General features: G+C 44.4%; 1 protein-coding gene across 11 annotated transcripts in view; it reads left to right on the top strand.

The window, feature by feature from the left end:
• Positions 1–26,428, top strand: part of VWA3B (von Willebrand factor A domain containing 3B) — a 174,552-nt gene that overhangs the window by 142,038 nt on the left and 6,086 nt on the right. For all 11 annotated transcript variants that reach the window (XR_011490444.1, XR_011490443.1, XR_011490440.1 and 8 more), the window contains 4 exons: positions 13,849–13,960; positions 19,148–19,272; positions 20,405–20,542; positions 22,560–22,660. Coding sequence is in view for 1 of the 11 variants with exons in the window: in XM_070474633.1 (XP_070330734.1) it covers positions 13,849–13,960; positions 19,148–19,272; positions 20,405–20,542; positions 22,560–22,660 (476 nt within the window). In the remaining 10 variants the exon portion in view is untranslated. The remainder of the gene's footprint in view (positions 1–13,848; positions 13,961–19,147; positions 19,273–20,404; positions 20,543–22,559; positions 22,661–26,428) is intronic.

Consider the following 26,428-nt stretch of genomic DNA (forward strand, 5'->3'; position numbering starts at 1 on the left):
TCATTTATTCATTGAAATATTTATGAGTTCCTCTGAGGTGCCAAGCCCTATTCTAAGCACTGGAAGTACTTAAACACAGGGACCAACTCCCACTCTTATTCTAGTTGAGAAAACAGACCATTACGGTCTTAAATGATGGACTTTCCCATGTTGCGCTCTGAAGATGTTACTGCCTAACATCAGAATTTTCAAGCTTTCGATCTCTGGGTTAAGAAGGCCCCGTGAGGAAGAAACTGCAACCCACCCCAGTATTCTTGAGAATATTCTGGGAAAGTCCCTGGACAGAGGGGCCTGAAGGGCTGCAGTCCAAGGGTCGCCAAGAGCCAGACGCAGCTGACTGACTGCACAGCAGCAGCAGCATTCTTTCACCTATACGCTACGTTAAATTTAAAAATGGGAGTGTTGCTAATGTGGTGAAAAGAGGCCTCTTGGGATTCAGAACAAAGTATGGTCTGAATTTGTCTAGATTTGTGGGATTCAAAGGCTCATTGTTCGTGGGATATGAATGAATTGTTCTACTTCTTTATTCTCTTGTCCACAGAGTGGGAAGTAAAGTAATTTCCACAATTTCTTCATTCAAAAATATTTGTTCACTACCTACCGTGGATCAGATTCATGGCACAGATGATCTCAGGCAGTGAATAGCCTATCACATTCTTCTCTCTTTCCTTGGGATCTGCCATGTGAAGCTATACATTGAACACAAAATAGGGGCTTATTAATACCATTGGAGACATAGATTCAGCCCAATGTAGGAGACATACTGTATTAGAACATAATCTCCATGAGAGCTGAGATCTTGTTTGGCCTCACTTACAGCTATATCCATAGCTACATCCACTGAGAATGATGCTTGGCACATGGTGAGTGCTGAAAAGTATTTATTGAAGGAATGAAACCCAGATCCTTATATCAGACTACTACAAATATGACAGTAGAAGCATAGCCATAGAACAACACGAACATGGGGGAAAGTGAACAGTTCTGGCTGGGGAGTTGAGGAGTCTTCACGGAACCGGGTGATTGAATTGGATCCAGAAGGATGTGTAGGGATTTGAGGGTGGGAGTGTGAGAAGTGTTCTGAGTGAGAGAAACAGCTTGTGTGTGAAAAGACGGGTAGAGGGGAAGAACATGGTGTATTCACCAGGGGTGTGGCAGGAGACGAGACAGGGAAGGGGAGGAGGGACCCAGAATATAGGGAACTGAAAATCTCTCCTAGAATCAGGGACTCTACTCTGTAGGAAATGAATACCAGCGAGAGATTTACAGCAAGCGGAAAACATGAACAGATTTTTGTTTTGGAAAGATTATTTTGGCAGCAAGATGAGGCTCAATGTAGGGGGGCAGACCAAAACCAGGTGTAGACTCTGACAGACGTTGATCCTTGAGCCAAGCCAGTACAGTGTGGAGGGTTTAGGTGAGACAGGCATGAGTTGGTGGAAAGTGAATGTGTGGAGTGAGCCAGAGGGCAAAGTTGAGAACACCTACAAACTTCCCATCTTGGACAGCTGAGAGACAGAGGCACTGTTACCCACCACATCCATATCACCTCTGCTTCTTGAGGAGACAGCCCTTCTGAACACCCTGTCATTCTCTCACCCCTTACCACATTTTTGTTTTCTTCACAGCACATTTCATCACCTAATGATATGTATGTATTTTTTCATGATCTGCATCCTCCACTAGAATAAGAGTGGGACTTGGTTCATTGTGTTCTAGGTATTTCTAGTATTGCTGGAGTATTGCATGACACCTTGTTCAGTTCAGTTCAGTTCAGTCACTCAGTCGTGTCCGACTCTGCGACCCCATGAATCGCAGCACGCCAGGCCTCCCTGTCCATCACCAACTCCCGGAGCTTACTCAAACTCATGTCCATCGAGTCAGTGATGCCATCCAGTAATCTTGTCCTCTGTCGTCCCCTTCTCCTCCTGCCCCCAATCCCTCCCAGCATCAGGGTCTTTTCCAATAAGTCAACTCTTCGCATGAGATGGCCAAAATACTGGAGTTTCAGCTTCAGCGTCAGTCCTTCCAATGAACACCCAGGACTGATCTCCTTTAGGATGGACTCGTTGGATCTCCTTGCAGTCCAAGGGACTCTCAAGAGTCTTCTCCAACACCACACTTCAAAAGCATCAATTCTTCGGCGCTCAGTTTTCTTCACAGTCCAACTCTCACATCCATACATGACCACTGGAAAAACCATAACCTTGACCAGATGGACCTTTGTTGGCAAAGTAATGTCTCTGCTTTTTAATATGCTGTCTAGGTTGGTCATAACTTTCCTTCCAAGGAGTAAGCTCCTTTTAATTTCATGACTGCAATTTTACCACCTGCAGTGATTTTGGAGCCACCCAAAATAAAGTCTGACACTGTTTCCACTGTTTCCCCATCTATTTCTCATGAAGTGATGGGACCAGATGCCATGATCTTAGTTTTCTGAATGTTGAGCTTTAAGCCAACTTTTTCTCTCTCCTCTTTCACTTTTCATCAACAGGTTTTTTAGTTCCTCTTCACTTTCTGCCATAAGGGTGGTGTCATCTGCATATCTGAGGTTATTGATATTTCTCCCAGCAATCTTGATTCCAGCTTGTGCTTCTTCCAGCCCAGCGTTTCTCATGATGTACTCTGCATAGAAGTTAAATAAGCAGGGTGACAATATACAGCCTTGACGTGCTCCTTTTCCTATTTGGAACCAGTCTGTTGGTCCATGTCCTGTTCTAACTGTTGCTTCCTGACCTGCATATAGGTTTCTCAAGAGGCAGGTCAGGTGGTCTGGTATGCCCATCTCTTTCAGAATTTTCCACAATTTATTGTGATCTACACAGTCAAAGGCTTTGGCATAGTCAATAAAGCAGAAATAGATGTTTTTCTGGAACTCTCTTGCTTTTTTGATGATCCAATGGATGTTGGCAATTTGATCTCTGGTTCCTCTGCCTTTTCTAAAACCAGCTTGAACACCTGGAAGTTCATAGTTCACGTATTGTTGAAGCCTGGCTTGGAGAATTTTGAGCATTACTTTACTAGCATGTGAGACGAGTGCAATTGTGCGGTAGTTTGAGCATTTTTTGGCATTGCCTTTTTTTGGGATTGGAATGAAAACTGACCTTTTCCAGTCCTGTGGCCACTGCTGAGTTTTCCAAATTTGCTGGCATATTGAGTGCAGCACGTTCACAGCATCATCTTTCAGGATTTGAAATAGCTCAACTAGAATTCCATCACCTCCACTAGCTTTGTTCGTAGTGATGCTTTCTAGGGCCCACTTGATTTCACATTCCAGGATGTCTGGCTCTAGGTGAGCGATCACACTGTCATGATTATCTGGGTCGTGAAGATCTTTTTTGTACAATTCTTCTGTGTATTCTTGCCACCTCTTCTTAATATCTTCTACTTCTGTTAGGTCCATACCATTTCTGTCCTTTATTGAACTCATCTTCGCATGAAATGTTCCCTTGGTATCTCTAATTTTCTTGAAGAGATCTTAGTCTTTCCCATTCTGTTGTTTTCTTCCATTTCTTGGCATTGATCACTGAGGAAGGCTTTCTTATCTCTCCTGGCTATTCTTTGGAACTCTGCATTCAAATGGGAATATCTTTCCTTTTCTCCTTGTAAGCACTCCCAAATATTTGAATGAATAAATGAATGGAAGAACCGAAGGAAGAGGTACCATGAGAGGAAAGGAAAGGAAACTCACTTTAGGTCCTCTTGTTTCTTGGATGTCCCCAGGGCATCTGGGTGAAAAAGGCCAGTAGGCAGCCACATGTTTGGAGTTTAGGAGAAAAGTCTGAGTCAAGGAGATGGATTTGAAGGGTCTTTGTGGTAATGAGAAAGGGAGACTGTAGAGGGGCCAATACAGGACAGCTAGAGAAGCAGAAGCTCCAGGTCGGCAGCCATGATGCCGGAGCCTAAGGAGGAGAGGTGGCAAGAGCCCTGGGCCTGGGTCAGAAAGACCTGAACTCAAGTCCAGCGCTGCCACATCCCAGTTGAGGGCCTTCCTTAGGCTTCCTTTGCCAAGGTCCCTCATCCTTGTGTGAGAAAAATTATAGTGGCCACCTGCAAGATGGTTATGAGACAGCTCACATAATATGCTCAGGACAGTGTGCAACATTAAATGTTCAGCAGGAAATGCTCTCTCAACACACATTGTCCTTCATTGCTATTTTTATGATTAATGAATTACTGAGGAGTTTTGAAATAATCATACAGGATGATATCTGAAAGCCATTTGACTTTCAAGATGGATATCAGTAATGATCCTAGCCAGAACAGTTTTGGTGGCATTTTGGGAGTGGAAGCCAGTTTGCAGAAGGTGGAGGAGTGGATAGAAGTTGAGAAAATAAATATAGGAAGTGAAGACTTTAGTTTCAAGATCTTCATAGAAAGGAAAGGAGAAAAAGATGGCAGGAACTTGATGTGGGAGCCACAGCGAGAGAAGAAATTGAATTCATGTAATGGTATTGGTGGGTCCACTGCTACCCTCTTTCTTGGTCAAGGATTAAAGATATCCTTTCACTGCCCTGTCACTTTATCAGGTGACCAAAGCCTCCACTGTCTGTTCAGGGCAGCACCCAAGTGCCCAGGGCAATTGTCCATAGGTAAGGAACGGGTGGGAGAGGTTCATACTTGGCAGCTGATCCACAGAGTTTCTTCCACTCTGAGCGTGGCCCTCTGCAGTGGAAAATTTTCGGTATAATTTTCTTAAGATGATGCTTCTCCTTACTGTATGTGATGTATTGTGTGATATTTTTACTTCATTTCTATCTGAATTAATTTCATGACCCACTAACAGGTGTCAACCCTTCTGTGTGAAAAAATGGTTGGGATCAAAGCTCAGGATTGCAAGACTTTTTGAGATCCTGCAGTGAAAAGTCCATCACATATGCAGTCATCTTTATTGATTCAGATATAACTAGAGTCTCATTTTAAATTCTAATAGCAAAGGCCTAAGATTTTGATCAATGGTTGTAATTGGGAGAGGAAGAAGCCTTCTGGTTTTCGTTAAGATCCCCTAGAGTTTATTGATAACACAGCAAAAGGTGGTTAAAGTTGGTTGGCATGAGATGCAGTCAGAAACGCCCATGTGTGTTCAGAAGGGAGTGGTCACTGTATTTGATCCAGTCGAGAGTGCATCATAGAGCCTGAGGGTCTGTGGCTCTCAGGTACTTTCCCCTGCCGTATGTTGGCACCCAGAGTAGACGCCACATTGGTTCCTGAGCTTGGGACAACTTCATGATTTTTCTGTTGGTCAGGATTAATGGTGGAGAGAAGTGGTTATACATGCCAGTGTCTGGCTAGATTGCACCCTGCTTTTCCGCTCAGACTTTCCCTGGCAGTTCTTTGCAAGATCAGATGTAGGGTGTGAATCATTATTTCACCTGCTCTGCCCAGCACATTATACTGGGCACATCCCATGCTTAATTGTTCTCCCTGTTTCTATAATCCACTCATTCTGTGGCATCCTTGGAGATAGGTGCTTGGATTACTGACTACATAATGGAAGGAGAGGTCTTAACTTGTTGGTCCTTTAATGGACCAGAACCTCGTGGTCCAGAGTCGATGATAAGAAAGTAAGAGAGAGAAAGAGGCTGATATCCCCTGGTTTACGCAGAAAGCCAATAGAGTCCTGTTCTTAGGGCTCGCGCTGCTGCATGTAGGCACCAGGCACCCTCTCGAGTGGGTGAAGGCACAGTGCGCCTTCTCGAGAGGGTCTTAGAAGCCCGGGCAAGAAAGTGAGCTCAGCGGGCCTCCGCGCTCCAAGGAATTAGCCAGAAATAGAGAGAGAGAAAGGCAGAAAGAAAGACACGGAGACCCAAGCTCTGATGGAGCAAACGTGTTTTAATCAACAAGGTGTGGGCATATATAAGGTAGTTATTCTCAGCAAAGATAAAGCTTAAAATTCCAGATTTACAAAACATAATGCGATCCCTATCAAAGAGAGAGTTGCAATCACCTTTTACCATATGGTTCATAAAAAGGAAGAGGATACTTATGATCGTAATGAGAAATGCCTGGATTCCTCAGCCCCGGGAAAGGTGTGCCTCTTCTCTTAATTCCTGAATATTCAGGAATTAATAAGGGCCAGAGGGTTCCTGACAGATCCAAAACAGCACACAGGAAGCCTCTTGTTAAATGCTTCCTGACATTAATTTTGAACTTTTATTTTATTTTTTTAATGAAAAAATATCTTCCTGGTATTTATTTTATTTTTGGCCACACTGCATGGCATGTGGGATCTTAGTTCCCCAACCAGAGACGAGACTCATGCCCCTTGCATTGGAAGCACAGAGTCTTAACCACTGTACCACCAGGGAAGTCCCTTAATTCTGAACTTTTAAAATTCCACTGGAAAGCTCCCTTCACCAGCACTGCTCTTGTTGCTGTGATTGAAGAGTTCAACAACATTAGCCCATCCTGAGCCCTCAGGGCTGCAGGACAATGGAAAGCACCAAGGGCATCCAAGATATTACTAACCTCCCCGAGTTCTCCCTGGGAGCCTGGTGTAGGGCAGCCCCAGTCATAACCTTGGCTGCCTTGAAACACATGGTGGTGGAAAATCTTGTTAAGCTATAAGCATCTGTGAGCAGCCTGAATAGAGACCTTTGAAATGAACTGACCCAGGTGGCCGCACGTGGTTACTATTCCAAGTTGTGACCAGCAGGGAATCTGGAGTCTTTGGCTTTGAGAAATAGCTAGTTAAGTGCTCCATTCCATGGAAAATTGTCCAGAAGAAAGAGAGCATTAGGAAAATGCACCACAGATGGGAGGATGTGGGTGAGACTGGCTGAGAAGGGAATGGGAGAATGAAGTGATGAAAAGAAACCACTTGAATTTGAAAACATCATATTGGATTGTGACTTTGACATTATACAAGGGAACAGTAGTCCGGGAGACTTAGAAATTTCTTTGAGTTGTATAAAATGAAGTCAGAATAAGTAGAGTCATTTGTCATGTTTTCTCCCAAACAGTAATTGAACCAGTTGTCTGTCATTCCTGCCTCATAACCCATCTTTATATAGCTCTCAATATTCCCTCTTTAAAGGGAGGCATCACACCTTAACCCTTTATGACTAGCCAGCCTCTCTCATTCCACGAGTGAAAACTGTAGTCTCTTCTGATGATACTTGAGTCTGATAGGAGGACTGACTTCCTGGAGACTGTGACATAGTCACAGTGTGTGTGCAGGCAGGGAATTAGCAAGTCTGGATCGTGCATCTGCGATGCTATCACACAAAGAACGACACATGCACATTTAGGTGGTAAGTGAACATCTGGAAACCAGACCCACGATGGGCTCCTGTGAGATGATGATGGTAGGACACCTGGCCAGCGTGAGGCTGAAATCCCAGAGAGAGTGAGGCGCCAGGATGTGACGGGCAAGGATGCCAAAAAGAAGATGCTGCCCATGTCATGATAGTGCCATGGTTAGCTGGAGAGTTTAGGAGAGGATACTGCTCAAGAAGACCAGTCAATGGAGGAAATTCAAATAAAGGAAGAAAAACTCCCACCAACTCTAAATAGTATCCAGAATGGTTTCTGTCTAGTACCCTGATGTTCTGGAGTAGAAAGAGGGGTATCAGCTCCAGGAACAAAAATCAACACCTTGATTCTTTTTATTCTAAAGCTGAAGGCAATCCTCTTGGCTAGAGATTTCAGCTGGGTAGACCCCAGCACTCCCCTGCCACAAGGCTCATCTTTTTTTATTTTTTAAAATTTTGTTTATTTATTTTTGGCTTTGCTGGATCTTCACTGCTGCTTGAGGGCTTTCTCTAGTTGCAGCAAGTGGGAGCTACTGTTCATGGCAGTTCGTGGACTTATCACTGCAGTTGTTTCTCTTGTTGCAGAGCATGGATTCTTGGGGCACTCAGGCTTCAGTAGTTGCAGCACATGGGCTTAGTAGTTGGGACTCATGGTCTTAGTTGCCCTGCAGGAAGTGGACTCTTCCCAGACCAGGGATCAAACCCAGGTCCCCTGCATTGATTGGCAGGCAGATTCTCCACCACTGGACCACCCGGGAAGTTTTCATCCTTTTTTCATTGGCATAAATTCTACCCTAAACAGGTTTGGGTGTGGTCATTGACTTCACTGGCTGGAGAAGGAAAATTGAGTGCAGAGGGCTTATAAGGAAGGTCCAAGCAGGAAACAGAATCTCATTCAGTCACTTCAAGTGAAGAAACATTAATGAAGGAACTGTTTGCAGAGGGGGAGGCAGGTCAAGGCAGCTAAAAGGGGATTTCACCCCAGCACTGGCAAAGCAGGAAGTTGTCAGCACCTCTGGACTTCAGCAGTGGAGGGAAATAGTGGTACTGGAGCCTGCAAGAGTGCAGTCCACTAGTCGGTGGGGGGCGGGGCGGGGGTGGGTATCTGTAGAGAGACAAAAGACTGGGAGAGAAGTTGGAACCAATGCCCCAGCCCTTCTCTCCCTGCTGCCCTCTGACCTCCCACCTCCCACTGGCTCAGCCTATCAGAAAGTAAGTCAATAAGAGAAATCGGGTCATGTTGTCCTTGGAGGGGTCAGCCTTCTGGAACATGGGGGCAAGGCAGGGCAGAGAATGGACATAGGGGCAGATGGGTGGACCAGAGTAAGCAGAACAGAGATTCTTTTGAAAAGCTTTCTTAAAGACCCAGCATTTCTATTTACACCATCACCTCATTTGAGATATTTCTGTACAACCTCAGCAGTCAGCTGGTGGTGGTCCACACTCCAGGCAGTGGCACAGTGGTGGCTCTAGTATGTGCATCTCTGGAGTACCTGCCTGTGGAAGTACAGACCTCAGAAGGCTGCAGTAATTTTCAGGTTTAAATACTTAAAACCTTTTCAAGTTTTCCTCTCTTTGATTCTTCCCTAAAAGAGCAACGAGGGAATATTCCCCAAGAAGATGTTACAAGTGTGCTTTCAAGCTACAGAAATAATTTGATTCAGCATCTAATGCATATTTATTAGGTTCCTTTGCCACTACCCTGGTGGCTCAGATGGTAAAGAATGCAGGAAACCTGCATTCGATCCCTGGGTCAGGAAGATCCCCTGGAGAAGGGAATGGCAACCTACTCCAGTGTTCTTGCCTGGAGAATTCCATGAACAGAGGAGCCTGGGAGGCTGCAGTCCATGGGGTGGCAAAAAGTCAGACACTACTGAGAGACTTACACACTTTTGCTACTACCAAAAAAAAAAAAAAGAAAGAAACACCCGAAAAAATTTCACCCTTCCACAAAAGCCCTTTGAGTTGCTATGGATTGAGATTTGATTGGAGACTTTACTATCAGAGTGGTTAAGTCTCCCTAGTCCAGTGCTGCTGTGTGCGGGACTGAAGGCCATTCAGGGCTTCATCCTATCATTGTTTCCTATGCTTCATAAGCAGCTGCTTACCCAGCTCAAGGAACCACACCAGGATGAGGGTAAGGCCAGGCCGCCCCTAGAGAGGGGATTAGAAACTGCACAGAAATTTGCGGACATGTATTGCTCATGTGTTTTCTAACGTTATGAAATTCCCTGAGGAGGAGGGGAACAAAGCTCCGTGAAAGCACTTGCCTCCCCTGCTTTGGATTTGAAAGTACAGCCAAGTGCCAGAGAACAGACCACAGTCCTGTACTGGCAGCCTGGCAGGCCACAGGCCTTGGGACAGAAAGAGTCAGCCACGACATAACTTCTGAAATGGGACAGTAATTCTCTGCATGTTCTCCTGGTTGTAGCTTCCCTCTTAAGCCTTGGGCTCACAGATGGACTCCTCAGTGTCCCCAGGAGTCCAGCACCGACCTGCTGTGCTTGAGAAATCTTGCAAGAAGACTTAGCTTCCTTTTAAAATAGAAGGAGCTGGGACAGGAAGTTCCACTTAGAGCTTCACTTCTTTGGCTTTACAGTTTGCCTCCTGCTTAAATGCAAATTTCCTAGAAAGGAAAACACTCCAACTCTTTTCAACGTTCTACCATGGGTAGAAGAAATGAAGAAGGAAATGGCAACCTCTTGCCTGGGAAATCCCATGGACAGAGGAGCCTGGTGGGCTATAGTCCATGGGTTTGCAAAGAATCTGACACAACTTAGTGACTAAACACCAACGACAGCAAGCATGGTTCGGCCACTCCCATTCTGCTGCCTCGAGGGACTGAGCAGGAGTTTGCCACCCCTGGTTTACATCTTCCTCTAAGGTCTTTTTCTCATTTTCTCTCCAGAACCCATTTCTAAAAGAAATGCAGATCTTGGCTACTCTTGTGGTGGAGCAAAGCCCTCTACATATAAATGAGAGGAGAGAGAGTAGGTCAGAAAATGCTCCAGGCTGGCCTTGTTCTCACTAGGTTTCAAAAGAGTGTCCAAATGTTCTGGTCTCATAATTAGGTACTCTATAGAGAGGAAAGGTCAGAACATCCCTGGCCCTACATGTAGTATCTTGATCACAGCAGCCAGACTTTACTTGGCTTTAAGGACAAAATATGGCCAGAGAAGCATGTTGGACCTGCTGCTAGTACTGTTTAGGGGTTGTTTGCAGCAGAGTTCAATGATTTGAGGCAGGAAAAAATACAATGATTTTACAAGATTTTGAGCCAAAGACTAGTTCTAGTTACAACGTAGAAGTATGTTCTGTACCTGATGTGAAAACATGCTGTTTGTTAAGTGGAAAATTCTAAAGCATCAAACATTTAGTGACCTCCACCCCACCAATGCAAACCTGAGAACATGACCTTGAAACTAAATAATGAAACAAAAGGAGGGTATTGCATCTTGGATCCTGTATCTATTGATGCATCACTTGATAATTGAATCTGGCAAAAGAGTGAATTGGAGTCTCTGAATTTTGGAAACAAGGCAGAATCAAAGTGCCCAGAGAACAGCATCCCTAACTGCCAGCATCACTGCCCATCTGACTTCCTCACTAAAACTGGCCTACAGATAGGTTGGCTTATTTATTTAGTGCTGGCATGTCTCGTTCTCTCATTCTCCATCCCCTGTGACTCTCGTCCTCCGTAGATTTCTTTTTCAAGCCCAAGAGCATGCTTGTATTGTGCATATGATTAGTTGACTTATGGCAGAAAGGAGCAGGTCAGGGAACATCCTCTAGTGGGGGCTGTGTCTCTAAAGTCTTTGGTGAGTCTTTGGTAGTCCAGTGGCTAAGACTGCATGCTCCCAATGCAGAGGACCTGGATTTGACCCCTGATCAGGGAACTAGATCACACATAGAGCAACTAAAGATCCCATGTGCTGCAACTAAGACTCAGTGCAGCCAAATAAATACTTTTTAAAAAATATGAAGTCTTTGGCAAGATTCAAAAAATAGCAGGATGTCATCTCTCTGGAAAGGTGCCGTCGGCATTGTGGCTGAAGGGATGAGGTATCTAGCTGCCCTGACTGATGTCCTTCCATCCTGAGAGACCAGTACTCTATTTCTGGTGAATGAATCTATATATTAAAGCTGGCCCTCATAGGTCTGTGTTTGCCAAGGCTTCTCTGCTCTATCTGTGCTGTAGCTGAGTTGCCTGTGCAGGGATATGGGAGAATCACCGAGTGTGCAGGGAGAGATTCCTTCCATATAGCTCCATGCTATAGAAACAGCCAGGAGTGAGTTTTTGCCAATAGTAGTAACAGTTGGAAACAAGAGCAGAGTGAATGTGAGTGTACAAAGCACTGTAGTAGTAATGGTCCTTTCAGGTGTACTCAAGGTGTAGGAATGATGTGAAGGAGGGACGATACTTTTTGGCTGTTTAGAAAGGCAGGGTTGGTGGGTTTTTTTTTTTTTTTTTTTTTTTTTTGGCAGTGCCTCACAGCATGTGAGATCTTAGTTCCCTGACCAGGGATTGAACCCAAGCCCCCTGCTTTGAAAGGGTGGAGTCTTAATCACTGGACCACCAAGGAAGTCCCAGAAAGGCAGGTGCTTAGGTAGCATTTTCAGTGTGTTAAAAATGAACACCAGTAGCCCTCTGCATCGCTTCCATTCATTGCTATTACCCTTGCAGGGAAGGTCTTCACAGAGTGAAGACCTTTTTCTGTATTAGATGCATTGGGAAGTGAATGACAACTATAGGAGGGTAAAAAAGAGCTCTCTGATGATTTCGGGCAAATGACTTCACAGATTTGTCCCTGTGGAACTGTAGAGAGCAATCATATTTGTTACCGTCTGGCTAAGAGAAGCTCTCTGGTTGAGAGAATCAATATTTGGAATCTAGAAATAAAAAGAGGCTAGCTAAATAAATTATGTGATTATTATTTCAAATTTTGAAAAGGAGTTTTAGATGAATCTAAGCATAGGTTCTAATAATCCACTGGTCTGTTATACTCATGACATCTAACGGAGAAAAATGGCTTTCTAGAATCAATGTGGAAATTTTTTGTAAATGATAGGTTGTTATTGGTCTGGAGCTGATAAGACTGTCTCATGCCTCAGGGACCAACAGGTCTCCTGGCTGATTGGTCTTTGATATGAACACTGATGGTATGAAGCAGTGTGGCTTTGGAAATTAAACTTATGTAAAGGCGAGGGTATTTAATTTGGCATATTCTGAATTTTTAAGATTCTGAATTCTATCAATAACAAGAATATACTGTACATGGAATCTTCCATCAAGGAACTGACTGTAGGAAACTGTGGTGTGGGCCTCTCTTTGGGTAATTATGATGGAAAACTCTGCTACTCGTGTCACAGTTCTGACCATGACATTTCCCTTATGTTGTAAAAACTACAACCAGGGTATCATGCTTGTGTTCCTGCCCCTGTACGCATGTGACCTGACAGTTTCTCCAGTACTGCAGAAGGTCTTCTAAGGCTGACTCTCCTGGACATTAGAGGACATTAGAGATCATTTATGTCGTCCTCTTATTGTGCACATGCAGAAACTGGAGCCCAGAAATGTTAACACGTTGCCCAGGCTCACACCTGGATAGCACTTGGTCCCATTTCTCCTGTCCCCTGGTCAGGTCCCATCTCTTTGAGACCATTTCAGACTGGCAGTAGGTCATTATGATTGCCCATGGAAAGGAGTGCTTAGATGTGTCCTCTGGTTGAAAGCCCAGGAACAGTCAGATGATATTCACCATCTACCAATGATGTTGGGCCATCCTCTTTGATACACTGACTGCATTTCTAAAAGCAGAAATTCCATGAGAATGGAGGGTCCCAAGCAAAATCCAGCTAGGTGGGAACATCAAAATTGTGTTGGTCATCTTCCATTTTGGTCTGTGGCCACATAAGCTAAAAGCTATGTGAGTCTGAAGACTTGAACACATCCCACAGCCCTGGGCCAGGAAGATCCTCTGGAGAAGGGGAAGGCAACCCACTCCAGTAATCTTGCCTGGAGAATCCCATAGACAGAGGAGCCTGGTGGGCCATGATCCATAGCATTGCAAAGAATTGGACACGACTGAAGCAACTTGGCACTCACACTATGGTTACGACTGCTAATTTAAAGTCTTCATCTGATTATTCCAATGCCCGAGTCATCTCAATTCTGTGGTCTATTGATTGCCTTTTACCTTGAGAATTGATCATGTTTGCTTGCTTTTTTGTATGTTGCATTTTGGATAGTATAATGCATATATATTAAATATTGTGTTTTAAAACTCTAGGTCCTGTTTAAATGCTCTGGAAAAGGTTGACTTTTTTGGTTTCATTTTAACAAAACTTGATTAGATTAGACTGAAAATTCTGCCTCATTGTCTATGTGCAGTGGTTCCCCATATCTGTTCAAGTTTAAAAGCCTGTTCCCCACCAGAGAGTCCTCCAGAGTGAGTATATAGTATGTGCATGTTCTGTAATTCTTCAGTGATGTAATTCTCATCAGAGAATAACAAACTGTCTTGTTCCTGTGATTTTCACTGTCTGCATTGACTTTTTCTATCAACTATTAATGTTTTATTTATTTATTTTTTAGCAACAGAAAATTCAAGGAACTCCAACAAAGAAAAACAAATCAAAAAAATTGGATCCACTCAAAGGCCAGAAGGTTATTGCAAGATGTGATGAAAATGGCTTTTATTTTCCAGGTAGGTAGATATTTTATTTTGTAAAATTCCTTTGTTAAGTAATACGATATCAGGGACCAGAAGTTCTCAAACTGTGCTTTCCCTATCACACTGACACTTCATGAGTTGTACTAGGTATTCCACTTCTAAAATGAAAGGATGATGTTTCTACTCATACTTGTGGAGAAGTAGTCACCAGAAAAACTTATATTAATCTTTCATTTGTTTAGTAAACAAGTTTTTTACTACATATTTACTATATTCCATGTATGTAATATTCCTAAAGTGCTGGTCTACCATAGTAAGCAAACAGAAGAAAATTCTTGTCTTTATGGAGAAAAAGAAAGAAAGACACGGGGACCCATGCTCTGATGGAACAAGGGTGTTTTATTCAACATAGTGTGGGTATATATACTGTCTTACAAGGTAGCTTTTTTCAGCAAAGATAAAGATCAAAAGTCCAGACTTACAAATTATCAAGGAAACATAAGACAATCCATATCAAAGAGAGAGGATTGTAAATAATCATTTTTACTGTATAGTCCATAAAAAGGAAGAGGGTCTTAAATAGTTACTTTTCACCGTATGGAAAAACTAATGAAGGAAATGCGTGCATTCCTCAGCCCTGGGAGTGGTTTGCCACTCCTCTTAATTCCTGAATATTCAGGATTTAATAAGGAACAGAGGATTCATGACAGATCCAAAATAGCACACAGGAAGCCTCCTTCCTGTTAAACGCTTCCTGACAGTCGATGAAGAGCTTATGGGTGAAGTGACATATTAATCAGGACTTTCAAAAGGAGCGATAAGGGACTTTCCTGGTAGTCCGTCAGTTAAGACTGCAGGCTTCCACTGTAGGGGGCATAGATTTGAACCCTGGTCAGGAAGCTAAGATCCCACATAGCGTGTGGCACAGCCAAAAAAATTAAAAAATAAAATTTAAAAATAAATTAATTAAAAGGGGCCATGAGATTATCTGGGGGAGAGAGTTCTAGCAAGGGAAGAGCAGGGCTTCACTAGAAGCCCTGAGAATGGAATGCCTATGACAGCCTCTTCCTTAGAGGAAGAGTCCAATGTGCCTGGGACCTGATGAATTGTAGATGCACCATGAGACACTAACATTGTCAGAGAAGCAGTTGGAGATATGGAGCTAGAATCTGGAGAGGAAATCTGTCCAGAGATAGAGATTTTTGACACGTCAGAACAAAAGTACTCACTGAAATCATGTAAAAAAAAGCCTATGGGGAAAGGGAGCTTAAAGAACCCGGAAGAAGAGGTGCCCATCAAAAACATTATACCTTGAAGTATAGCCAATCCTACTGTCAATCACCAGTTTAAAAAAATTATTTGTTAAACTTAATTAAATCTGCTTTTTAAGTGGGAAAAATACTTAAATAGGAATTTGGGTTTCCAGCAGACATATGTGTAGAACTAACAACTAGGATATTGTATTTGAATTTTTTTTACCCCTTCCAAAAAAGAAGGCCAAACAGAATTTTGAGGAGCACAGGCATGATCTTCATTGGTGACTCCTTTCTGATAATCTTTGTTCAAAGCCTCATAAATGTTTCTAGAGGAAAACAGCTAAGCTGAAGTCAGCTTCAGAGCAATTGGATCAAAGCATCCTTTGCATAAGGCCAGGTCTGTGCAGGAGCAAAGCTGGCTCAGTCTTGCTGCCACCCTTGGGAATCAGGGCAGGGATTTCCATTTGGCTACCTCTGTTCCAAAGAATTGATGCTTTCAAATTGTGGTGCTGGAGAAGACTCTTGAAAGTCCCTTGGACTGCAAGGAGATCAAACCAGTCAATCCTAAAGGAAATCAGTCCTGAATATTTATTGGAAGGATTGATGCTGAAGCTGAAGCTCCAATACTCTGGCCAGCTGATGCAAAGAGCTGACTCATTGGAAAAGACCCTGATGCTGGGAAAGATTGAGGGCAGGAGGAAAAGGGGGTGGCAGAGGACTAGATGGTTGGATAGTATCACCAACTCAGTGAACATGAGTTTAAGCAAACTCCGGGAAGTAGTGAAGAACAGGGAAGCCTGGCGTGCTGCAGTCCATGGGGTCACAAATAGTCGGACACGACTGAGTGACTGAACAGCAACAGCCTCTGCCCCAGGGATGAGTGTGGATTAGCTAGTGGAGGGCAGACTGTGTTGTGCAGAACAGAAGTGGCAAGCTGATAGCCTGGTTCATCCTGATGCTGAAAATCAGGAAGGCGGACACATCTCAGAGCTTTATTTTAATCATTATTTGTAGGAACTGTGTCATCTTTCTTGTTGTTCAGTAAAAAGCAACATTTTATCTCAGGAAATCCTTAATGATGAAAAGTGTGGGTTGCAAGATTTCTGCACTATGCCATCAGAACAAGTTACAACAGAAAAAAAAAAAAAAAGGCTGGGAGTGGGAAACAGAATACTTTCCCAGGTGTAATGATTTAGGACCAGAAAAATCCTAATTTTTTTTTTTTAAATCTGTTTTTGCCTCTACCAGCCAGGTGACTGGCATCACTGAAGTATTCTAAATTTGTTTCCTTCTCTCTCCAAATGGTATTTAAAACAGTGAAAACCCCCATAAGATCATGATGTTGATTAAATTTGATAATGTGCAGCATTTTGAAATTGGAAAGTGTTAATTACCTGTAGAGTTTGTCTATTACTGCCTCTTGGGAGATATAAACGACTCACCTGGGGTCCTCACCTGGGGGTATAGAACACTGCTGGAAGTTTAAAAACTTTAACAGTAGTTTTAAAAGTTTAAGAACAATTCAAAAACACAAAACCAGCACAGTGAGCTACAGAGGAAACCTGAGACTAAAGGCAGAAGAGACTATGATGATTAGATGTATAGGCTGGAAGTCAGTGGAGGTGGGGCCAGTGGAAGGCGCATTTCCAGTTGAGCAGAACAGATGCCTTTTCCAAGAAACAGAATCCCAGCCCAGTTGTGAATATCAGAAGGTTCTTATAGCCAGAGGTAAAAAAATCTGCACTCCAGCCTGAGAAATTCCTGTTTGGAATGAAGATTGAAAACCACCCCTGCTTTCTTTCGCTAAACTAACTGACACATGCTGTCTACTTAGACTGTTTCTTCATTCCTCTGACCTTTGGGCATGGGCAGTGTTTTCACTGAGGGTCTCAACTGGGGGGCACCCCTTTCTCCTCCCACCTGGGTATAGGAGAATCCCCTAACCGAGGTGGGGAAGCTGACTCATACCCAGGAAGATGGGGATCCCTGAGCCTCCAGCAGGAGGAAGACAGAAAGCCATGGAGGTGGTTCTGGTCTAACCTCCAGAGCCAGAGCCCCAAATGGCCCTGAGAGATACCTTCTCACCTCTCTGAGGCTGAGGGCAGAAGGAAACTGCAGCATAAGGGCAGCCCAGAATAGGAAGCCAATCTTGAATCAGGACCTGGAAATGGCAGCGACTCCTTAATGAGGTGGAGAAGGAGTTAGTGCAGAGGCTGAGCCATAACCAGACAGGCCAGCAGCTCTGGGTCCTCCGTCCTGATTTACAGCCATCCAGGTGTCAACACCATGAGGCTGGCTCCACAGTTAATTGGAAAGAAACTGCACTGATTTCTGGAGGTGAACAAAAACCCACGAATGCAGAGATTGAAACAGAAAAGAGCTGGTAGAAACTTAACAAATGTCTAGGTCTAATGATCTAGATCAAGGGCAGGAAGCCTTTTTATGTAAAGAAGCAGCTAATTCATGGTGTAGACTCCATGGCCATGCAGCTGTACAGCTGCTCAACTCAGGCAGACACCTGAAAAACTTACCCCAGTTTTAAGACTGGATTCTACACAGTCCCAAAGGCTAAGAATTTGAGGAAGGTCACACTGGCCAACAAGGTCATCTTGGCAGCTTGGACCCTCACCCCTGCTCTGGTGGCAGTGGTTGGTGGTTGTGGCAGGGGCATACAGATGCTGGGGATATAAGGATTCTTCTCACCTCACAGTAGTTCTTTGTTTTCATAGTAGGAATTCTTTATAAAAAGTAGCGTTTGTTTTCCTAATGAAAAAGGTAGAGTCAATTTATGATAGAAAATGTGTGAATGGTGTGTAACTAGTACTTCAAAAACCAAACCAAACATTTTAGTCCAATAAGAAAATAAATAACCTAAAGCTGGTTTTCTTGTGTGTGGTGGGGAGGGGAGGGCGGTTGTTTTGTTTTTAAGCTTTCCCTTTCTTTGGCTTTTTACAACAAGAAACATGGGGAACTTCCCTGGCAATCCAGTGGTTAAGACTCAGCACCTCCACTGCAGGGGACACGGGTTGGATGCCTGGTGGAGGAACTAAGATCCCATAAGCTTCGCAGTGTGGCCAAAATAAAAGGATTAGATTCTTTATAAATAAATAACTGATACAAGATGCGTGGATTCAAGATGAAAGCCAGCAGCTGTTTCTTTGCCACCTGGAGGGACCTGAGACTTCACTAAGGCTGGCGTGTGAGCTGGAGTGGGGAAGCCAAGGCAGGGCGTTGGAGCCCAGTGTGGGGACGAGCACATTTCTGTCTCAGGATAAGGGGGTCCAAGTGAAGCTGTTACTGCTGGGGAAGTGTCCCTGTCAAAAACCTCTCCCTAATGTTGATAATCCCTTTGCAATGGGAAAATTAATTTCACCTAGGATAAATAACAAAATCCATGAACCTTAACACTGATATATTCTTTTCCTGTTATAATAATCTCCCCATATAACTAAAAGACAAGAAAACTTACTCTTTTTTCCTTCATTTTTTGATTATACATTTTAGGGAAGCCGTGGGGTGTGTAATATCAGATGAGAAGCTGAGGATGGGAATTCATATTGCCTTTCACTTTCTCAATTTAACAATAATGATTTTCTGTCTCTGAGTATATTATAGAAGGAAATATGGCTAAAATAAATAAGATGGTAGGAAGCATCCAGGGAGAGGGTATTTCTAGGATCCGTGTTCCTATCAGGATGGTTTCTGGGAATACTGGTTGAACAAGTTCCCACGTGTTCTCTCAGCTTCCCAGCTCAGCTCCAGACCAGAGCACGGCACTGCTGTCTGAGCTGGTTAACCCTAGCAGGCATCACACAGAACCCAGAGTTATGCGGTGGAGAAATCAAGGGGCTCGCTGATTTCAGCAGGCAAAGTGTTATAACTTAGCAAACCCAAGAGCATGGGGCAAGCCTAAGGGAACAGGCATTGTCTTTATATTTTATTTCAATAATTTGATTTCTTATAGGAGTTGTGAAGAGGTGTGTGAGCCCCACCCATGCACTCGTGGGCTTCAGGTATGGAGACACCAAGGTTGTGCCCATCTCGTTCATCACGCCAGTGGGCGGTGCCATGCCCTGCCCACTGCTACAGGTACCTGCTCCAGCCAGCTGTTCCCCGGCCCCTTTTCACCATTCCTAGAGCTCTGGACAGCAGTGGCTGGTGTTCCTGTGACCTCTTGCCTAGCAATTTCTTTGCTCTTGACCTTTATCTGCCAACGCCTTGTTTAAATAGCTCAGTCCTGCTTGCATTGCCCCTGAGGCCTTTGTTGCTTTACAGACAATAGATGGGTGGTGGGAAGGGAGTTGCTATAACTGCTAGAGCTCTGGAGGCTTTCATTGCAGGAAATTAAAATAACACAGATTGAGTAACAAGAGCAGAGGTAGCACTTGCCTTGACACCGTAGTCAGTTGATGCCAGACCTTGATGCCATAATGCAGTTGCCCCTCAATGTGCATCCCAGGGGGGAGCGGAGCTGCTGTGTTCTCATGTGCTTGTAAGTTCATCAGAGCCATGCTGTGTCTGCCCATTCTCCTGTGTTGGCCTTGTTCCAGCATCAAGGCCAGAGGAGAAGGCCTCTGCAGAGTTCCACTGCTGCTGTTTCTTGAATAGTATGAGCCTGGAGGAAAAGCAGTGAGGGGCACTCAGAGGGCTCACGTGGGTTGTCTATCCCCACATCTCCTGGGCAGACCCAAAGGCACATCAGGGCACTTTCCCCCAACCACGAATCCCCTCCATCTGACTGATGCCCAAAACTCTGTGTCCCTTCACCAGAGTTTGTTTCTCCTGGAAGTTATCTCTCTGTGACTTTTCCCCACAGATTCCAGGTGTGAGATTCAGAGCCACATTAAACAACACGCTCCTTTCCTCTATCCCTGATAGCCCTTCAAACTCATTCTTGTGTCAAAGAGTCCTGGTTCCTTCAACGAGTCATTGTAGGAGTTGGTTTCCAGAGCCCTCGCCACCTTGTTGGCTGTCCCTGAGACCTTTGGCAGGTGAAGCCCTGCTGAATGCGGCTTCCACAGACTGATCACAAAATTCCAGCCAGGGCCCTATGAACCCAGAAAATGCTGGAACTAGTAACTCTTGCCAACTAAGGGAAAAAATGTGTGTTTGAATCCTAGCATCAGCTAGCATCTTGGGGTGTTTCCAAACAAGCTTATTTACTATTGTTTCTAAGATCCATAAGCTGAATATTTGCTCTGAAAGATGTTCTCATCTACAGGTTGGAGATTATGTGTTTGCCAAAATTGTGATCCCCAAAGGATTTGACTTCTATGTTCCCGCCATTGTTATTGCACTTCCAAATCAAGATATGGCTGAAGATAAATTCTACACAGTTTTAAAGTGTAACAACCGGAGAGTAAGTAGACTTTCATTTAGAAAAGCACTTTTTCTTTAGGCAGAAAGTGGCTTCCTTGACCCCTGCCTTTCTTGTGTGCAGTGCCTGGCTCTTTCCTGCCCTAGCTGTATCTATTTCCCCTGCACGTCCAGCTCCTGTGGTTAGAGTTCCGTCCACTGGGCAACTCGAAGTCTGCCCTTGCTAAGGTCACAGTGCTCTTCTAACTCCCCCATCAGATGGTCTCTGGGGCTCTTCTTCCACATTTGGGGACTGGGGAGGCTTGCTCCAGTTCTGGCTTCATCAGGAGCCTCCCCAGTTTCTTACAGCCCCATTCTCTCTCCCTACTGCTCCTCCCTATGTATTTTTCCTAAATGTTTTAGAAAAAATATCAGGTTGCAAATCTGATGAGGTCACTTGCCTCCCTGATGTGCCGCCTGCCCCTGCTCCATCCCTACACACACACACTTCTCTTAAACCTCAAGGAAAAGCCCAGCCCAACCTCAGCCTGACCCCCCTGCCCTGTGAGTTTGACTCCCAGCCATATCGAAGGCTCACTGCTTCCTGAACACAGTGGACTTTCTCAAGCCTCTAGGTTTTTAATCCTTCCTGGATTACCCTCTCCATCTTCTTCCATATAAACTCCTGTCCCCTGAAGACTTTGCCCTGTTTCTGCTGAGGCCCCCAGGTCCCCTTGCACACTCTCCTACCTTCCTCTCACACCAGATCCCTCTCCAGTCTCCCAACTCCTTAAAGGCAGGGCCTGGGTCCTATCCATCTTTGCACCCCTGGTACCGCTGCTGCTAGTGAGCACATTCTTACCATGGTTTTGTAAAGCGCTTGCATAAGTGATGTTTCTAATGGAAATAATGTTGTTTTGATGGCCCATGTAATACACTTGGAAAATGTATTGTCAAACAAATACAATCGTGCTGACTGTATTCAGCACTTTCTATGTGGCATGGGTACAAACCCAAGTGCTTCACACATAGTGAACAGTTGGATGCTGAGAACATAGTGAGGTACATACTCATATTCCCATTTTTATATAAGAAGCCAGAAGTGGAGAAGTGAAGTCACACCCAGGGTGAGTGGTGTTACAGGCATTTGAACCCAGGAAGTCTGGTTTTGTGGCCTGCTCTCTAAATACCTGTGCCCAATTAAACAGAATTAAAATATGTTGTCAATTCTTGACAGTAACTGAGGTATGTCCATCAGGGAAAGGGTCATGGTGAGTGAATTTTAGGATGAAGGAATGAAACTTGGGATGGATGAGTGAAGGCCATCAGAGCCCCCTGGAGCGCTGCATCCAATCTGACAGTTCAAGGGAGAGAGGGAGCCTTCTCATCAATCCAGGAAAACCCCTGAGGGATGATGGGCTATCTGGAGCTGTTTGGATGACAGTGAAGAAGGCTCGAAGTGGGTGGGAAGCATCTCTGCCAGGTGGCCCCACTCTGGGGACTTCTACCAGGCAAGAGAGGAGAAAGCAGGTATAGGGTCATTGGGAGAGATGGCCCTGAATGGGCTCCAGGTGGCCCAGGGTCCCTGAGGGAGGGCCTCAGGAGTTACCCACAGGACAGCAGGGCCATGGGGACTAGATGGCGTGGTCTGGAGGATAGATGCCAAGGGCACTTCTGATAGGGATTCTGGGGGACCCAGCGGCTGACAGTGGGACATTGAGCATCGGGTGGTGGTGATAATTTATAAGTCCAGAAAGGAGATGGCCAAGGCTGAAGTTAAGATGGAAAGAAAGGTAGTTATATGAAATAGTGTGTGTTTGTGCATGCACACACACATCTTAGAGGGGTAAACTTGGCAAATGACCCAGAATGTGGAAAAATGACAGAAAGGATTCAATGATGACTTTTATTCGGCATAAAATCACCAAGTTAGACTCTGCATTCAAACCACTCTCAAGTGTCACCAGAATAGGAAAATGGCTGGTAGCTATTACAATGGGCTGTACTAGAAAAATAAAATCACATCTGAATTGTGGACATTTCTGATTTAAATTGAATGAACTCTTTTGGTATTATTACAGGAATTTTGCCCTCGGAGTGCACTCATTAAGATCAGCCAAAACAAATATGCTCTCTCTTGCTCTCATATTAAGTCACCCCCAATTCAGGAGGATTCAAAAGTGTAAGTGGACCCAACTTCTTACTTTCTGAATTTGATTTATGTCTTTGCACTTTTCGTCTGCTTCTGAGTTGAGATCTATGATCTCTAAATGCTTGTGGAGAAAAGCAAAAAGTGAGGATTTCCTGCTAAAATGCAGGTCTAGGATGATGGTTCCTTCCACACCACACTGTTTATCTGCTGGTTGTTTGCCTATCTGGTTCTAATCTCAAATTCAACATTATGTATTTCACTGACCTTTCAGAAAAGCATTCAATCCTGTTGTGAATCTGAAGGAATTATTTTCCTTTTATTAGTAAGGATTCAAGGCCTTCTAAGATGAAATCTTACTAGAAAGCACAGGTTAGATTAAGTTACACTTGGGACCAATCACCCGTTGCCTCTCCTCATGGGGAGTGAGAGTAAGGTGCAGATCCTGGCTTACCTGTGCCCTGGTAAGTGTGGGTGGGTGGTAGTTGCCTGGGGCAACAGTGGGTGAACACATTTTTATCTGAGGCAGCAGGATCACTAAAAGCTGGAAAGGTGGATTAAAGCAAAATCAGTAAGAAAAGGCTGAGAACTGGAGAGTAGGCAAGAACCCAAGTCCCTGGGACCAACAAGGAGCATCAAAGTTGGAGTCAGAGCCATGACCTTGGAGGTGACCTTGAGCACAGGTTGGGCCATCTTTGGGTGCCAACCTTCCCTGTCCCCATGGCCTCACCTGGGCTTCATAGACAGAAACCACCAGACGTTCTCTCGCTGTGCTGCTTTCCCCAGCTCTGGGCTTGTGGAAGCCTGGATCCCTCCCCCTGACGTCAGAGTCCCTCCTTGTCCTACGCTGATCTGCCCAGCATGTCTGTTGCAGGAAGAGGGACCTCTTCCAGAACCCAAGAGTGGGCTCTTGTCTAACACTTGGGAAATGAATTTTTCGAGGAGACACATGTGCTGACAAAGCAAGAGACTTTATCGGGAAGGGCACCTGGATGGAGAGCAGGAGGGCAAGGGAACCCAGGAGGACTGCTCTGCCATGTGGCTCCCAGTCTCGGTTTTATGGTGACGGGATTCGTTTCCAGGTTGTCTCTGGCCAGTCATTCTGATTCAGGGTCCTTCCTAGTGCTTCACACATCACTCAGCCAAGATGGATTCCAGCCAATAGGATTCTGGGAGATTGGCAGGACATGTGGACTGGAGTCTTCTCTCTCCTTTTGACCTTCCCTGAATTCTTCCAGTTGGTGGTAAGCTTGTTAGTTCCACATTCCTTACCAGGACCTCCTGCTTGAGATAACTCATTCTAGTAGTTACTATGGTGCCTGGCCAGGGCAGGCAGTCTCAGTCAGTAGTTCCCCTAAGAGATCTGTACCCCCACTGTCTGGGGTCCTTGCTCAGTCAGCTACCCTGGCCTCCCTTCACTACCCAGATCTGAAACCACACAACCCAGACTGGAACTTGAACCCACTGTCTTTTAACTGAGACCACACTGCTAGTCTCAGGACTTAATGAAGCTCAGGATCTTGATGTCTCATTGCAGAATTCAGTGAGAGACAAAGTGATAGGTAAGAAGTGGATTTATTTAAAGACAGACATATTCTATAAACAGCTTGCAAATATTTCTCAGCACTGCTGCACATGTGCTACATTAGGTCAGGAGGCTTCCTCCTGCCGTGCTGTCCAGCCATCTCCCCTGAGGGCTGGGCAGAAGAATCTTCCTCACAGGCAAATCTGCTCTTGTCCCTCCCCCACTAAAGCTCCCTCCTCCCTGAAACGCCTCCTCTTAACCTAGCTTAGCTTCTTGTTGACCTGAACGACGCCTACCTACCTGGTCTAACTTTTCCCCTAGCTACTCCCCAACTATCCTCCCAAAAGCCCTCTGCACACTAACCGTACTAAATTTATAAACTTCTAGTTTTTTCCCCATGCTGTGCTTTTTCAAAGCCCTGTGCCTCTGCATAGGCTAAGTATTCCCTCCCTGGAATGCTACTCTTGCCCTTGGCCACCTGGGGAATTCCAACATCAAAGGCAAGCATCCCATCACCCCTGTGTGATGTTCTGGGACTCCAGTCCTCTGTGGTGAGGTGATCCCACTGCCTCCTGTAAACATTTTCATTATGAGAATGTTCCCTTGTGTTGGACCATGTAATTTCATGGTCATCACTCTTACTGGACTTGAGTCTTTGAAAGCAGGGGCTTTCTATCCACTTCTATATCCTGGTTGCCAGGGTCCAGCCTGCAAGATGTACCCAAGGACAATTTGAAGAATGAACAGATGAACAAATACTAGGGGATGCCCAGCAAGACTCCTTTAGGGGCGTGTGTAGTTCCACAGAAAAGCTTTTATTAGGTATGATTGTTGAAAATAGGTGTTACGATCCTTTTTCTAGATGAATATTTCTTTTTTAAATGATAGAACTGTTTTTTGTTCATCTCAAAATCCTCCTCAAACAATTTGATTTCCAAATTATAGTACCTAATAAAGGAATGGGCTTCCTGGTGGCTCAGACGGTAAAGCGTCTAAGATCCCCTGGAGAATGAAATGGCAACACACTCCAGTACTCTTGCCTGGAAAATCCCTGGACAAAGGAGCCTGGTAGGCTATAGTCCATGGCATCGCAAAGAGTTGGACACGACTGAGCGACTTTACATACTTACTTACTTAATAAAGGAATGTGGATACATGGGTCTAGGTGTTGACCATCTTCATTAAACTCAAGATTAACAATCACTATTTTAGAATTAAAATTCAATCCTTTCTATGTTGAGAAAAGCCTTTCATTATTTTCTACCTTAGTACTGCCCCAGGCCTTATTTAAAACTCTCTACTGCTAGTGACCTGCCCCAGCTTCTGGGTCTTTACACAGCAGAAGCATTCATTGACCCTCTTGTCCCCCTTTGTAATTTCCACTATTCTGTTGCTCTGGCTGCCTCTCTGCTAGCAAGAGACAGCTTTTAATTCTCCTAAGCAGAGGTCGTATCCAGCCTGCTAAGTTCAGAGCTTAATCTGTCTCTGTTTCCGTAATTGGAGCTGGCAGGTGTGAGCACACAGAATAAAGGCGTAGGTCTGATGTTATATCTACACTGGAATTTCCTTCCGGTAGGTCCTTTCTCATTAGAAGCTCTTTCTTACCTGTTGTTTGTTTTTTTTTTCCCTAAGATATCTTTACTTTGTATGATTATCATACATTTGGAGTAGATGGTTCTTTTTTAAAAAAAAAAAACTTTTTATTTTGTATCTGTTATAGCCAATTACAATGTTGTGATAGTTTCATGTGAATAGCAAAGGGACTCAGCCATACATACACATGTATCCATTCTCATCCCCAAACTCCCCTCTCATCCCGGCTGCCATGTAACATTGAGCAGAGTTCCCTGTGCTCTACAGAAGGTCCTTGTGACTATCCATTTTACATACAGCATGTGTACATGTCCATCCCAAACCCCTAACTATCCCTTCTTTGAATCCTTCCTCCACCCCTGGCAACCATGATTTCATTCTCTGTCTCTCTCACTCACTTTCTAAATGGACCACCTCCCTTTGGTTGTGCTTTAGCAAATCTTCACACCATTGCACTAAATGAGGCCATTAAAAAAATTATAGTGCTTTCTTCAATGGACTAATTAAAGAAATGAATTGTAGGTTACAACTCCAACAGGACATCACTTGACTAAATTTTGTTTTAAAATATCGAATCCACTATAACCAACCACTTGGGGTTGGTGAGACCAGGGTACATGGCCCCAAACAGCTATGGACCAGAGTGCCAGATATCCAACTTTTCACCCTCTGCCCCTCCTTTT

The sequence above is a fragment of the Odocoileus virginianus genome, chromosome 2 (assembly GCF_023699985.2).
Source record: "Odocoileus virginianus isolate 20LAN1187 ecotype Illinois chromosome 2, Ovbor_1.2, whole genome shotgun sequence".
Taxonomy (NCBI): Eukaryota; Metazoa; Chordata; class Mammalia; order Artiodactyla; family Cervidae; genus Odocoileus; species Odocoileus virginianus.